The following is a 16,610-nucleotide window of genomic DNA, read 5'->3' on the forward strand; positions in this document are numbered from 1 at the left end:
GCTAAAAATTAGAATTCCCCTTGGAAAAGCTGGTAGCTTTCAGTGGGCTCAACTGGACTCTCCAGTAAGAAGTAGTTAATAGGTATAGTGTGGAGACTCCAACAAAACAAGATAATCACTTCCATGTGCTTTTCTAATTAATCACTCTTAATACTGAAAGTCAGAGACATCGTGAATTTGCACAGTAAGCATATATTTTGAAAACAAACAACAACAAAAATTATTACTTCACTTGCAGGCATTTACTCTGAATCCTCTTTTTTTGGCTTGCAGAGAAAACCTGAGAACACCCCCATGGTCGTAGCTGATCTACGCATACAATGCACTGTTTGCTCAGGCTGCAAGGGCACCACACATGCTGATTAATTTATATGTTTTATCAGTTTTGCTTGTTCTTGTTGGAAAAGGAATAGTTAAATGAGATGAACAGAACTCTCTGTTTGGGACTTCAGTTTTCCAAAATAAAATATGTGAGGGAAAGGTTTCATTCAGTTTTGGCATCGCTTTGTTAAGTCAGTTTAAGCCAAGAAAGATTGTTATTCCACACTGTTTGCCGATAGTAGAAAGTTTACGTATTGATTTTTTTTTCTTGAAGGAAGAGAAAATGAGCATGAATTTAAGGGATGAACCTCTTACTTGCTTTGCAGAAGAGATTGTTCTGTTAACAACTCATCAAGAAAAAAAAAAGATAAACAGGATTAACTGTTTACTTTAAGTGAGCAGAAGTCTGGTTGTTTTTCAGAAGAAGAACACAATGTACTGTTGTATCTGGTTTCCAGAGTGGTGTTTATCATAATTCCTTGTGCGGTGGTTGGTAGAGTGCTGGGAAGGCACTCCGCCCACTCGCAGCTTGCTTGCTTTCTCTCTCCCATTGAGGCCTCCGTCCAGGACTGCGCGATTGAGCGAGCTGTCCTGTGTGATCTTTCCTGCCTGACATGAGCTGACATTGACCTAGAATAAAATAACAGGGGCCGTTTCCTAGAATTCTCGGTGGACTGCTGAGAACAGCTACCATAACTCTTGTAAACATGCTACATGCACACACAAACACGCTCCCTCTCCCTCATTTAGACACACACCTAGGAAATGCAGCCAACAAACGGCAGGAGAGGAAAACAACGTGAGTGCAAAACAGGAACGACAGACCCCTTGAAGGAAGAGTAGAAAGTTGCCTTTCTGCCAGGGAAGGAGCCCCGACAAGATTTCACTTCTGCTTTTCTTCCTTGCACTTAGTTCTGCTGTTTACTTTGGTGAATATTATAGTTTTGTGCTATTTCGGTGAGATGATGTGGCACTGAAACAGCAGAATGTCTTATTGAATACAGACGCAGCTCTGTAAGAAATCCTGCAATGTTATTATATTTCAGTTACCTTTCACATGCACTGTGGAATCACATGTGCAGGGCTCTAATACCAAGAATGCATCTTGGGATGTTCTGTCCCTTCTGAAGTGAGCAGTGCTTTTTATTTTTTTTTATACTCACATTATTTTTTCTTTTCTTTCTTCTTCTTCTTTTTTTTTTTTTTTAATAAAGCTTTCTAAAATCCCATTTGTAGTCTATGTGGTTTAGAAGTAAATCAGGTGAATCCACAAATAATACCATGAAAGGTAAGCACAACCAGTACTGCTGCTGTCGTGTGCTTGCTTCATTCCAGATGCTGTAATTCTGTAATGCACTTGCCATGGGTTCTGCAGCAGGAGTTTGAAGTTCTCTGAAACCTGTAGCTCAGAAGAGATGGGTTATTACTGCAAGCCCACTGTTTATCTATACAGATATATATATATAAAACCTCCTCCCCCACCTCAAGCAGGACGTAGCACATGGATTTTTTGGACCTGTCCTCCTAGACACTACGATTCAGCTATATGGTTTTCCAATCACCCTTTGAGGGCAGGACTTTTATTCTGAATTTTTACGAATAAGGAACTGAGGCGTAGAGGAAACGTAGCACAGCAAAGATGATGTGAAATGTTGCCAGAACCAGCAGTTGAATGCTGATTTTCTTGGAAAGGGGAGTGCTGGGCACCTTGCAAGAGAAGATCTTTTGGCAGTACCTCACTGACTGTTGGAATTCTTGGATGCCAAAACAGTAATTACAAAGTCTTAAGATTAAAAAAATAAACAAAGAACCCCTCCTCAGATTCACAGATAAGTACTGTAAGTGGCTGGATGGTAATTACACGTTATATTTGGAACACGATTTTTCTACTGGATATCATCTGTAACAGAGACATAAGTTTTCATCTGAGCCTTTAAGTTTCTGAAATGTACATTTTGCCTCTTGATTAGTAAACCATAACATGTGGGAAAATCTTATTTTGTCTGAGTCATATACTGCGATACCCAAGGGATTCCATGATGAAGTAGTGTTATGGGGACACTGAGGAACCTGAGGAGTGCATGCATTATTTCTGTTTTTAAAGCTACTATAATTTCCAGCATAGTTAGTCAGAAGTAAGCTGGGATGACCTGATGTGCTTGCTTTTCTGCTACAACCCAAAATTTGTTTTTATTTACATAACAAACTGTATGGAATGTATCTTAGCAAGAGAACCATAAATTATGTGTAGTTTAGTGTTGGAAGGGGAAGATGCACGGAGGGGGGAGGGCCTTACTGTTTTGTTGTGGCTGAACCGTTATACATTTTTTAGCCAGTGCTTAGGCATTTATTTTTTCTTAACTTTCAGTGTCTCCTGAACCAACCATTGCTTTTTTTTTTTTTTTTTTTGGTATCATATAATGATTTTGGATTAAATTATAAAAAAAACTTCATTATTAATTTACAAATCTGAGGTAAGTGAAGCCATCAGATCATGCTGAAAACATCTGTCAAATTCAGCTCTATAACTTTCTGAAACTATAACTTAGGCTTCATGCTGTGTTTGAGTGCATGACAGGAATGTCTTTTTATCATTAAAAATATTTTGTTTACTTTTGAGTAAAATTTTGACTGCAGATAAAGTACATCAGCAGTTTAAGGATTTGATAGTGCACTTATAAACAGTGTGGGATGGGAAGTTTAAAAAAAGTATTTGGTGCAATATGAAAACTTCATAGGAGAAAAAGGTTGCGCTGAAAAGTTGTTAAATGTGTCATGGTTGTCATTGCACATATCAAATCCTGTCTGGTGTGCTATACTCATTTCCAAGCAGTTGTATGTAGTTCCCCAAAGGCAGTTGGTATTCCACGTTTTGAGTCAGAAAACTGAAGATGCGGAGCTCCATTCACTACATGCCCGTTCCACATTAAGAAGGCGGCCAGGCTGATGTGTTTGGCTCGCACGTGTCTCTTCCTACGCACAAAAGCAATCTCCCACGGAAGTGCTGCTTCTTCAGGTCATAGACAGAAAACAGTAGCTGGAAGAATGAACCTGAATGAAGAAATGGAAAAAGCAGTCAGCAAGCGGAGATTTGTGAAAGGTCTTGGGGAAGCTGCATTTGATTTTCCGGTTTGTATTGAAGCAGTTGTCTGTTCAAGGTAGTGAATAAAAATAAGCAACTGTTATTTTATAACCTCTCTCACTGCTTATCGGTTTTTTTAACTTACGTGTAAAAATGTAGTTAAACCCAAGGAAAATACAAAATGATGGCTTTGGTGTAGTTACTACAGTAATTTGTTTGCAAAGCGTGTTATATAAATACTCTGTTACACACATTTTTGAGAAGTGCAAAGAAGAGATTCCTTTCTTGAGCCTGGGGAGGCCTCTACTACATATTTTCTATTTCAGATGCTGAGATAAGACTTGCTTATTTCCCTGGTTATATTCTTGTCCCATGCACAGTTTCCAGCAATACTTTCTTAAAGATGCGTTGTCTCTAGCTGGAGAGAAGTTGTGTGCCTAGTGGTAGCTGTGTGCCGTGTTCCCTCTCGGCCAGGTCCAGCATTGTTGAATGGTGTTCTCCTCTGTTTCCTTCTGGGTTCTTCCGTAAATGTCTAAGAAAGAAATATCATAAACCCTACTTTTGAGTTATTTTGAACCTCCGGTTTTTGAAGCAAATGAGTACCGTTTTGGTCATCTCAACACTTCAAACCAAAGCACCAGCTTGGGTGCTAGAAATGTCTGTGTTTAGAAGGAGTTGTGATCAGGAGTCTTCTTGGAGTCCTTATAAACTGGAAAGCAGCAATGCTTGTGTTTTCTTCTGTACCTGTCTACCTCTGTGACCTAGGTACAGAAGAGCCAGTTGTCGTCATCGTACATTTTTATTTACATCATTCAATCCATAGTTATTGCAGCTCCGTAGAGCTTCTATTTAGTGACAGCAGATGACCTGGGTTTTAGAGCAGATTACTCTGAATCTTGAGGGGACAAGGAAGGCTACAGCAGGTTCATACATTTTGAATGGGAACAAGAAGCAAATTTGGATCCAGTGAATAAGGGGCTTTGAATATGAAAATCCTTCTGGTGATGTGGAGGGGATAGTTGTCCCGAAGTGTTTAGACCTGAGCCCAGAGCTTTGATTTTTCAGCAATAATATGGGAATGGTGAACACAAGGACTGCGTAAGGTACAGATAGATTAAATCCCAGTAGGGTGGTGTCCTGCAGGTTACAATTTGAATCTGAGCCATATTAGCAGGAGTTAATCAGCTCCGCCTTGAGACTTGACCAGACAAGTTGCTGGATTGGAATTGTGTAGGTAGTGTTGTGCCTCTGGTGTTTAAGAGAGAGGGGAGTTTTGTTTACGTGTGTTTATGTATGTGTGCTTTATGCCTCTGCTGGGACCACACCTCAAAGAGATAAGAAGCCCTTCTGACACACAAAGCAGCAGCAGCTGTCTCTTGGGTGGTTAAGATAAAGAAGGAGCAAATATCAGAGCTGATACAATGCAATTAGTTTTCAGGCATTTCCCTGATTCCTCCTTTTCCCTCCTTTCCAATGAAACACCGACTAATGAAATCCCTTCTGAGCACTGCAGAAGTTGTTGAATTTGCCCGATGGTCTTGCTCCTTACGCTGGACTACACAGCTTAGCTACGCGTGGAGGAAAGCTGGTGTGGTCCACGTGGCTGTCCTCCTATCCTAGGGCAAAACAGTTACTGGCTAGTTCAGATCTGTTTATGACAAATTTCTGCTGCTTGTTTTCACAAGACTCAGTAAAGGCAATCCCCATACCATCAGTCAGTTCTGGCCTCCCTGCCTTCGTCATCTCTTTGGGTAATTTTTCTTATTCTTTTCTGCTAGAGGACACTGAGGAGTCTGGAAGAGACCAGAGCTGAAGACTTTTGTCACTCTGACCTCTCAAGAAAGTCACCTGCCTGATACAAGGCAGCAGTGTGGAAAGTTATGATTTTTCATGTGTAATAACAGTAATAGTAAAAATAAATAAAATTATTCTTTACCCATAAAGAGTGACTAACTAGAAGAAGGGCATGGCAGGGTAATCCTGTAATCCTCTCCAGATTTCTACTGGGAGACATTTTGTCCTAAATATCAGCACAGTCATAGAAATTATGCAGAGTAATCAGTCTCATCTTCCACCAGCTCCCATCCTTGCTCCTGGCTATTAGCAAATTAACAAAATTTTCCCAAGCTTTTGCATGAGACTTACTGTGTCATTACTTTAAAAAAAAAAAAAAAGAAGAAAAAAGAAAAAAGGCTGATCTCTGCCTCACTTTCTTATCATTCTCTATCTTCATCCCCTTTGTTACTACCAATGAGTCATACTTCACCTTTTCCTTAGTCTGCATCTCCCACATTCACTCCTCTACTGGTTTTCCTGCCACCCCTCACTCCTGGAATGAATTCTCTGCTCCTTTGCACGAGAAATTTCTGTTTCCAAAACTATATTTTAAATTCACATCTTACGCAGGGTTGCATCCTATTGTCCCAGAAATAAAGATGGTCCTAATTTCCTCCCTGCCTGAGAACAACTGATAAAAAATGTCAGCGTTCTCCTTTTTTTCTAACAGTTCAGTACCATGCTTCCTGACAAGCCATTGGTAGAAGTATATTTGTGCTGATTATGAGGGAACAACAACAAAAAAAATTGCAATATATATGCATAAAATAAAGATGCTGAATTCCTGGGGACAAATAGTAATTTTGAATTCCCAGCTTGTCTCATAAGTTAGATGTAGGTTTACATCCTGGTAGTGAGCTTCAAAGGGATCAGAAATCATGGAACAAACTATTTCTTTAATCACAGTTAGACTTGCTGCTGAAACTTAATTTGCAAGAACATTTGTTTCAATATGGGAGCAACACGTGAGAAAATAATACAAATTCACTGTTCTAGGAATAAAGTGAAAGCAAGGAAAAAGCCAATGCCAGTGAGGAAGTTAAAGCCATGAATCACCAGCCTCAGAAAGCAGCTGGACTGCATACACACCGTTGGCAGCGATGCTAACAGGGTGCGTGAAATCCATTAGAACAGAACCAGTTTGAGAAGATGTGAGAATGGTTCTCCAAAGGCTTCGCTGAATCTGTTGTGGGATTCAGCTGATTTCATTGTAGTCATTAGGCAGGAAAAACAGTTGTCACTCATTTAGGTACCTGTAGCATTAGCTAGTTAATCAGTGTGAGATGCATCAAGTGATGTTTTGAATATTTCAAGTTTTTGTCGTTATTTCGTTTGTACCATTTTGTAAAGAGTGCTGAAGCAGGGAACAATAGTGTGTGAAGTTCCATTTGTAGAGTTAGTTTGGGATGTTCCTTACCTTTTAGACTAAAAATCAGGCATCTGAAGGCTATTTGTGAGATTGTCTTCCAACTGAGTGGATATATTCATTTCACTTTAAATGCATCCTGTAGAGAAATCATGACTACCTTTTGGATACAGCTAGAATGAGTGTAGCAGTATATTGGATATCTGTTCACGTGTGGTCTTAATAGAGTATATTTATTTGGGGTCTGTTGCAAGGTGATCTGCTGCTCCATGTTTCTTCATGACGCCAATAATCATGGACACGTTACTAGTATGAATGGGCACATTAGTGCTACATGCCTTGAGTTACACAGTTCTTCCTCTACCACATATTGAGCTTGGTCATCTGATGACCGTTCCCCGTCGTATGAACTGGGATGTTTTGTGCTGCATACAGTAGACAGCTGGAGAGGGAGCTTTAGCCTCCTAATCCTGCCTGGAAAATGCATCCTCAACTAGAAGTAGTGCTCCATGCAACTTGGAGTTTAATTTCAGAGAGTTCATTTTCACATAGTTGATCTGATGATGGTGGTTATTATTAGACTGCAGTACTTGTTTTTGTCAGACACATTTCCTGTCCTAGCTATTTAAGGTGTCACCATGAAGGTAAGGAAATAAGCAGCCTGGAACCTGGGAGGTTGGGGTTTCCATGTCTGAGAGCAGCCATCTCCTTGCTTGGCTTGAAAGGACTGAGGAAATGCACATTCAGTGACCGATATATTCGGCACCAACCAAGTTAATTTTACTTGGGCACTTAACATGTCCCAGAGGAGTTAATATGAGCCTGGTGCCAGCTAGTCTGAGACTTCCTTGCATTCGGTTATGTCTCACTTAAGACATGAGAAATTCCAGTGATCAGTTAAGAGACTGCTGAACTGATCGGATCTGAGACACTAACTCAGTTGGCCCTTACTTGCTCCAAGATACAAAAGCCTAATTTTTCACAAATAACCGTCACTGAATGTTTTGTTAACATAAACTAAACAATTTGCTTTTTTTTTCATGTTCTCCTCAATCTGATTTCAGAAAAGTCCAGAGTGTGTTAGCTTTGTTTTTCCAAACAAAACAAGAGCAAGAGAAGTTTCAGTCCAATCAGTTAAAACTTGACAGAGTTTTTAAGTGCTTGAAAGGTCCTAACATGGCAGGCAACCGTGGTTATTCTGCTTCTGGGCTGTCATGTCCATAGCACAACAGTTTTTGTTCTGATGAGCTGGAGATGACCTTGTGATACCGATCCACAAGGCATATCTCACTTCTTGTTTTACAGAGAAAATAAAACTAGGGATAGAGCTGTTGAAGGTACAGGTTTGTATTGTTAGGCCAGTCCCACTTTCTAGGCTGGGAACATCACTCATCCCACAGATCAGGGTATGTATCCTTACAGCCCACAGCAGCGCTTGTTTTCATCCCGTTTATCATTGCTCAGGGTAGAGGCAGTGTTTCATGGCTGTGAAGGACTTCTTAACACTGGCAGGCTGTGGAGGAATTGCACCTAATCTTTCTTTGCCTGGTAAAGACTCTGTTGCATGCATCTCCTGTAGCTAGAGACACAGGGAAAATACGGGGACTTCGTGTTCAGTCACACCACACTCTGCTCCTCAAAACCAGCACTTGAATAGGAGAAATGAGGACTCTCAGCTGGTGCTTGAACATCTGCTGGTGTCTGAGAGGCTTCGTAGTTGTATCCGGTGTAGAATACAGCCCTCTCAAGGGTTTAAGCCAAAGCTAGGCAGTTCTTAATGAACAAGGAAACTCTGACTGATGGTCTTCCGTGTCTAAGCCTCCCTGCTGAGAAAATCCATAGATTTCTTCCAGAGAAATGTAGGTGCTCACTTCATTTAAAATGTGGGTGTTTTTTTTTCCATTGTTTTGTTTTTATTTTTTAAGATGTAATGACTACTGTAGGATGCTTTCAAGATTCATATAATGCATTATATGGTATTTTCCAAAAGCAGTTGGAGTTGGCTTGCTGTGAGTGAACAATGGTACTGCTCTGGGGAAGGTAGTTTTGGCATGAACTTTTAAAATAAACCAAATGACAGAAACACAGATTGGTTGAGATTGGAAGGGCCCTCTGGAGGTCATCTTGTCCAACCCCCTGCTCAAGCAGGGTCACCTAGAGCACATTGCCCAGGAATTCTGCTGCCTAGTATGCCTCCGAGTTTTATTACAAATAAAGATATGTGTGCTACCTCAAAGCTATTTCTTGTTGCCATTTGAAAAGTTTCCATGCTTAACTGTCTCTTTTCGGGGCAATTAAACCAATCTTGTAGACAGCGGCCTCCTTCCTCCATGACTCATGCTATCGTTGCTCCTCATCTCAGGTGCAGAATCTTGTGAAATGCATTTTTGACTATCTAAATGTATGACATCCACTGGTTTTTGCCTTATCTGCTATGTCGGTAATATCTGCTCGAAATGCCAGCAAGTTGGTTAGGCAACATTTCCCAGCCCTGGTTTCATAGATTACTTTAATCAAATTGTTTGTTTAGCAGTTTTTTAAATTACCTCCTTAAAACATTCCCTCTGGGCTTCTTCATACCCTACATTGAATTTACTAATCTGTAGTTTCATATTTTTTTCTTTAAAAAAAAATAATCTACATTTTACTTTCTTGAATGCTCAGGACTCTTTTAAAGTCAGAAAAAGTGTAATGCTTGGTTTACCAGTTCCAGTGTTTGTGATTATTACTTGTGAAATATGTTGCTTTGTTCACTTCTAAGCAGATTTTTTATATTTATACACATGCACATATATGTTTGCATCATTGTTCAGACTGCACTGCAAAATTCACCTCAAGTTAGGCAAAAACTTGTCTTTTTTTCTTTATAGGTACACAAAGCATATATCGATTAGCAGTTTTTTTACAGAAGTGTAAGACCCTTATTGTCATTTTCAGTCAGGCTTCTCTGTTTCATGGCCCTGTTACTTCCTGCAAATATACATGGGAAAACCTTCACTGATGTTTGCTTTGTTTACTCATACTGGTATTCATTATTTGGTGGGAATTCTCTAGGTGTTGTAGCGGATAAGTCTTGTTCTGAAGCTGGTCATGTAATTTTCAGAAATTTGCTAACTATTTTTTTTTACGAACGGGAACAAATGAGTAACAGAGGAATGTTTTGCAGGTTATGCCTCCTTGTCCAGGATGCCTATGGCATGTTCAGTGAAGTACAGCTGCAGTCCCTCAGTTCTGCAGAGGACGTTGAACAGTACTGCAGGAGGTGGGAAGGAAAATTCTGCTGTTTGGCTGGAATGAAAATTTTGCAAAGAACCACAAGAGGAAGGTGAGAACAGTTCATGGAAGAATGTGTTGAGCGCTATGGCAGGCAGAGGTGATCTGCCATTTGATTTATTTGTGTGGTCAATATTCTTTGGAACAACTGAATCAGGCTTTGTTCAATTAAATGTCTTCATTGCCATTTTCAGGACATCAAGTAGGTATCAGTTAGATCCTATAGTACTTGAGCCAACCACGCTCCCAAATCAGCATAAATAAACTGACACACAAATACACACTTAGCAGAGAAAAGAATTTAGAATTGCTTTATACAATGTTTCATAAAATACGAATGTTTTCTTCCTCTTCTGGAGATTCAAAGACTTAAAACATTAGTTCACCTCCTTTTCATTGCAGGGCTGTTTATTATAGTATGTTTTTCTACAACTCTGTCTAGGCTGGGTTGAAGTTTCAAGCAAAGAATTTCCCTTGGTATATGAGAGCTTAATTGAGTTAGGCCTGTATGGTTTTGGAAGAACAGTTTAAGTTTCTTTAAACATACCCTCCTCCTCCCGCACTCCCGCCTCACCAAAAAAAAAAAAAAGAAAAAAGAAAAAAACAAACTGCCCCTACCAAACCATAAAAACATTCTTACTTTGGAGTAAAATTGTCCACAATCTTATAGAAAAATCCCTTCAAATAATTAACAAATTGACATATAGTACCTCTCTAATTTTGTTTGTTCTGTGATTCCTTTTACGTTCTTTAAATGAAATAAAATAAAGTATGTTTAATCAAGAAAAAAAAATCCTTTAAATAGATAATTATCTTACAGAGTATCGCTCTATGGAAAGTGATATGGTATCCACATGGGGAGCTATGTAAATATAATTAGATTGATTTAATTCTCAACATAATTATTCTGGTACAAACATCCTATCTAGATAAGCCTCTGCTATTAGAATGGCTATGATATTTCTGCTGACACTTTTTTCCTGTTGAAAAATGCTGTTTCATCAAAACCAGAATGTTTCACAGAAACATTATCTATTTTGGAGACAGTTTTGTTGGAAGATGTTTTCAGGTCCAGAGGGAGTGAATACTCTCTCATTCTCATTTCATGAAAACTTTCAGAAAGTCTCATTTTTGTTTCACATTGGAACAAAAACAAATTTCAAAGCCTTGAAATGTTTAGGAAAATGGAATTGTTGTTTTCCATCCATCCCTATTCAGTATGCTTTTCTTTTTATGTACTTGCAGTGTTAATTTTCAGATCCTTTGGATTTCAAGCCTACTTGCATTTTTATGGATCTTTAATAACAAACACGTCTTCTTATTTAATTATTTTGTTGGCTTTTTTTTCAAGTTACATTTTTTCCAAACAAATTAAATAATGGCTTTGGAATTCTGGATACAAATGAAGTTTTACAACTGGCTGCTGGTGTTTCCAGTACTTGGCCTAGCTAATAAGAGACAGACTTTTTGTAATGTAAATTCTGTTTCAAAGCAGCAGTAACTTACTTCTGGCTATTCTGAGGCCGATTAGAAGACACACTGCTGAAAATGCTGGTGGCTCAGCTGGAGCTGTGCTGGTGGTAACCCTGCTAGGAAACATGAAAAGAAAACGGCTAGCGTAGCTTCAGGGACAGTGCAGTGGTTAAAACGTGATTTCAATGTACAAGATGGGTGGGTGAGGGAATTGTTTAGGGATTTATTTCTTTCTTAATTGTTCCAGCCTAAGTTCTGCTTTATAACTTGTTATTACTTTTAAGTGTCAGGACACGTTTTGTGTCATTCTAGGTGTGATGGAAACCACAGTAAAGCCATAGCTGAAATGAATTTAAGGGAGTGCTTATTCACACAGGGCATAATTGGGCAGTAGAACTTATTGCCACTGGATAAATGGGTTTCCAGAGCCAGTGGTATATCCGAGCACATGATAGGATATGCCTGTGAGTGCCCAACCTTGGCTTGCAGCACATGACTGAAGAAGAACTATGTGGTCTGCCCTGCAAGAAAGACTGCTGCCTTTTTTTTTTTTTTCCCAGAACACCAATTACGTTTTGGAAGGAGACGGCTCTTAAACTGTTTGTTTCCTGGAGTCTGACAGTGGCTTTTAAAATGGATAAAAGGGAATAAAATATAGGAAATATGAGGGAAGAATCATGACTTTTTCTCTGCCTTGAAGCACATGATCTGGAGAAAGCCAACCATGGCTAATAAGATCCCATATGTGCATGTTGTCCCACAGTCATATGGACTGTAATCTCTCTTACAGAGTGCTTCCTCAGTCCCTCTGTGAGTCAGGACATTTTAATTTATCAGGTACAAGAGGTTCTTGAGCTATTTGTAACAGTGGAGCACTGTTATTGTTCAAAAAAATTTCCAGGCCATCATCCATCCTCATCATCAAGTATTTAATTTAAAGTACATCATTCCAGCAAATGCAGTTTTAAGATCACTGTTGTAAGCTGAGGTTACATTTCAAGAACTGGAAGTCTATTATAAAGGGTATTTTGCATCCAGGCAACAGCCTGGCTGTAAACCTGACTTGATTTTTGGAATTGACCCATCCTGTAAGATGAGAGAGAAGAACCAAACCCTTTTCTCCTCCTGACACGAAAACGTTAGTGTTCCAAAAGAAAAGTGGGTTATGAACTTATACAACCACATCCTGTCTTGACCAAGAATGACCCTGTGAAAAATTCGAATTATAGTCATCTTACATTGAAAGAAACACTGTCAATGCTGAATCCCCATATGCTTTAACAAATACCAGGGAGATCAGCTCTAAAGGGTCATGAGATCATTTGAAGGTCTTTCATTGATTTAGATGGTTTTCAGAACAAGTCCCAAACCACACATAAAACACACTCCCCCAAGCCTTTGCTGCAAGAAATCTTGCCCTTGGTATACATAGAGGAAGTGGTGTTCCCCTTTGCAGTCCAGTTTCTGGCAATCCCGTAAGACAGATGAACGTGGCTGAGTCATGGTGAAGCAGCCATGGTTTGTTCAGCCTCGTATTTACAGCAGTTCTTCCAGTCTGTTTTGAGGCTATTGAATAAGGTGGGTATCAGTACTGTTGCAGCTGAACTAACAGCACGTATGCGGTTCAGTGTCTGTTTCCTGACACCTTTTCTCTTCACCGTCTCGTTCTTACTTGTCCCCTGTACGACTGTTCCTTGACCTGCACACTAGTGTCAGCAGAACAGGGAGTTGTGCCAGTGTAAAGAGAGAAGACTGATAAAAGTTCATTGATCTACCACTGGTAACGTTTGATCCTTAGCGGTGTATGTTCTCTCTCTTGTCCTCCCGCTGTCTCACATGTCAGTCTTATAAATTTAGCCCCTTGAGAAAGAGGAAGTGAGATTTCTATGGTGTACTGCTAGAAACAGAAATATTGGTTAAAAATCAGTGTGCAGTACAAAAATATGTAACCTTCCTGTTCTAGTAGATCCCAGTTATTTAAGGATATCCAGTATAACCAGTAACTAAATGGGCACAATTAGATGCAGGGACTGAGCACTCACTAAAATGTCTCAGGAATAACCTATAAATTGTCATAGTGTGCTGCTTCCTACCAGAACTTAATTGCAATGAGCTGGGATAAACTTTGTAGTTAGATATCTATCTTTATCGACCAAAATATTAGTTTTATATTATTAGCCCTGACTGGCGTTCCACACAGAATAATAATTTGTGTTTTGATAATTTGTGTCTTTTCATCTGATTTGCCAAGCACTGAGTTGTTTTACTGGTAGAAAGGTAGATGAAAAGGCATCTTTCAAGGTAGAAAGATGAAGGGTTTCTATTCAGCAGAACAGAAAAATTTACACCAATTTAAAAATGGAAGGGTAGAGGGAGAAATGCTTTAATATGTAATTAACACAGAGTATCAGTACCAATTTTGTCCCTAAGTTAAAAAAAAAAAAAGCTTAATGAATTTCAGGAAAAGGTTAATAGATGTGACTGTTGCATGGATAGTGTAAAATCCACATTTACATTGGATAGGGTAAAATACTTTGAAGGATACCTCAACTCCTGCACTTTGGCACATGACTCCACCATTAATTCATGGCAGGTTTTTCCATAAATTTTGCTCTAATATTTGCTGTTTCCCTCTAAACTAAGTAGACCCTGAGTATTGAGGTCATCCACCAGTGTTATGTTTCACTGAAAAATTTATGTGCTTTCAAGTAAAGTTGGCTTCTATTGTTTGTCATTTTAAACTTTAAAATGTTAAGCACCGCGATGTGAAATCTTCCTGTGTTGGTCCCAATCTGTAGTACTGGTCACTATGTAGCCCAACAGTTTTCTTTCCTTTTTTCCCCCTGTATTTTTTTTTTTTAATTTCAGTCCCATAATTCTCTGGCCTGTATCAATCACCTTTTTCCACTATTCTTCACTGTATGCTTTCTCTTCTATTTTGCTTTACACTCAGTAAAGAGAGGACCACTGCTACCTGCTATTAACGAAGGCGTTTCAACTGCTGGATGTTGACAGGAAATGTAACAGTAAGATTTCTCTACAGAGCAAGGATATCATAACTTCCTTCCTTTCGTTTTCCCTCCTCCAAAAAGGCTGCCATCTAAAAGAGCCACCTACATCTCTGAGGTTTTGAGGTCCTGAAACACTTCAGTAATTGCTGTGGTTAAAGGTTGAGTTCCATTTAAAGCATAATTTAAGTAATTACATTAAAGCTTTGAATATTTATATGCATTTCTAAATTGCTTTTAAGGACTATTTTTGTGTCAGAAATTAAGGGGTTTTTTTCTTCAGTTTTCTTCTCTTTAACAAGCACTGACTGCTGCTTAGATCTTCAGTGCTTCTATCATGAGTCTGTTCAGTAACCAGCACTGTAGAATGAAACGGGCTTATTCATACCGTGTCAAAACTCCTTTTATATTAGATTTTTAGTGTTTTAAAGTAGCATGACTAAGTTCTAATTTACTAAAGAAGACACATTTATTAAAGTATGTAAATATTTTTTTCAGCAAAATAATTTAATATATCTAAAAAACTCAGTATTTTGACTGAGATGCTGTTTTAATAGGCTCAGATTTTTACTTTGTTTTTGTTGCTTGTATTACTCAAGCCTGAGAAAATACTGTGTTGCTTTGCTTGTGTGCTGCAAGATCTTAATAGGTAAATGAGACGTAGAGCTAGCCTACGGCACCAGCTTTGTGTTTGGATTGCTTGTCTTCTGATAGTTCAGGCTTACGCATTGTAGGCAATTGTTACTGAATTTCTTTCTAGCGTTGAGCAAAGAGATGATTTATAGAGAGCTAGGAATTGCTTTATTTTTGAGTTCTTAATATTGAGACTGCAACAATACTTACCTGAAACTGTCAAAGAAAACTCTCTGGGTTTAGACTAAAATTGGAAGAGTAGGAGAGGAGGAAACAGAGAAGTGCTAAGTCTTGAGATCTTGGAGCAAAGCTGTGGAAGATGTTGGAGGAGAATCCTAGTCTTCCTTCTGCTCCCCTACTGCAAACCTTACTCAGCCTTTTTTCTTTCCTAGCTACAGACATTGTTTTCCTTCTTAAACTTCATTTGCTATTTCTGATATTCTCTCTGTCATTTGCCCCTTAACCAGTGGTATGGTTATTAATATGGAAAAATCCCCCAAACTGTGATCAAAAATCATAGCAGCATAGCTGTACTGTTAAAAAGTTGAGCCAGGCGTGTCACACACAGCTCCTGGACCAGAACTGCAGATGAAACTTCATGCTTGTGAGAGAACAAACAAAATCTTCTCACTGAATTGTGAAGTCAGTTGTCAGATCAGAGTATTGTTTTACATTATAAATGCCTAGTATACCTTCAGGAACCAAAACTAACTAGTGAAATGCTGCTTTGAAAAATTCAAAGTTTGAAGTTGCTTGATTTTTGTAGTATAGCTTGTAGTATAAAAAGGATGAAATGTCCACAAGATCAGAGTAGGTGTACTGAGACTGTAGGTTCTGGTTTATCACTTTACTGTGTCTCTAAATAAAATTGCAAGGACTTTTCTCTTTAGTTTGTATATTTTATCAAAACTCAGAGTGCAAATGTGCATGCTTGTGTGCACATATGAATGTATGCCATCTGACTATTCAGTGAAGGGCAAAACAAGCCAGAAAAGTTAGCAGAAGGTGACTTCTGTCTCCTGCTGAGCTGTGAAACTAAGGAAGGTGGTTAGATGAGCAAATGAAAGCAACTTCTGCACAGGGCAGCACAGTTATCAGCTATGGCAAAAAGTGTTGGGAGGGAAAAATAAATGCTATTTTATTAGTATCACCCATTGTCTTTCAGTAATTTTTCTACCAGGTAGTTTAAGATGATTTGTTAATAGGTCAAGATTAATTTCTGCACATGCTGCATGTAGATTTTGCCTTTTCTCAGGCATGTATTTAAGCCTGTTTAACACTATGAAATCTTTTGAATTTTCTGATTGCTGTCTGGGTACGTAGCAGGCAGTTTGCATTTGTGGATACACAGAAAAGACATACCTCAGTTCAGCAAGCAAAGTCTCAGTTGAGAGGAATGCCTTTTATGCATATAGCATAATAAAAAATAATCAAGGATACTAAGAATAATTACTTTGCATGTGATGTATACATGCATATGTCTCTGTGTATAACAGTATCATTGTATATAAGCAAAGCCTGAAGATGTGGACTTACAGAAGAGAGGGATACCTGTATATAGAGGAATGTCTGTCCGAAGTTCATACTTCTACAAAAGTCAATACTATAAAACTTTATT

At 38.8% G+C, this 16,610-nt stretch overlaps 1 protein-coding gene across 2 annotated transcripts in view; it reads left to right on the top strand.

Moving 5' to 3' along the window:
• SPIDR (scaffold protein involved in DNA repair) overlaps positions 1-16,610 on the top strand; it is a 203,988-nt gene that overhangs the window by 165,808 nt on the left and 21,570 nt on the right. For both annotated transcript variants that reach the window (XR_013947887.1, XM_080583611.1), the window contains exon 11: positions 9,772-9,930. Coding sequence is in view for 1 of the 2 variants with exons in the window: in XM_080583611.1 (XP_080439737.1) it covers positions 9,772-9,930 (159 nt within the window). In the remaining variant the exon portion in view is untranslated. The remainder of the gene's footprint in view (positions 1-9,771; positions 9,931-16,610) is intronic.

Source organism: Anser brachyrhynchus, assembly GCF_964034855.1.
Source record: "Anser brachyrhynchus genome assembly, chromosome: 2".
Taxonomy (NCBI): domain Eukaryota; kingdom Metazoa; phylum Chordata; class Aves; order Anseriformes; family Anatidae; genus Anser; species Anser brachyrhynchus.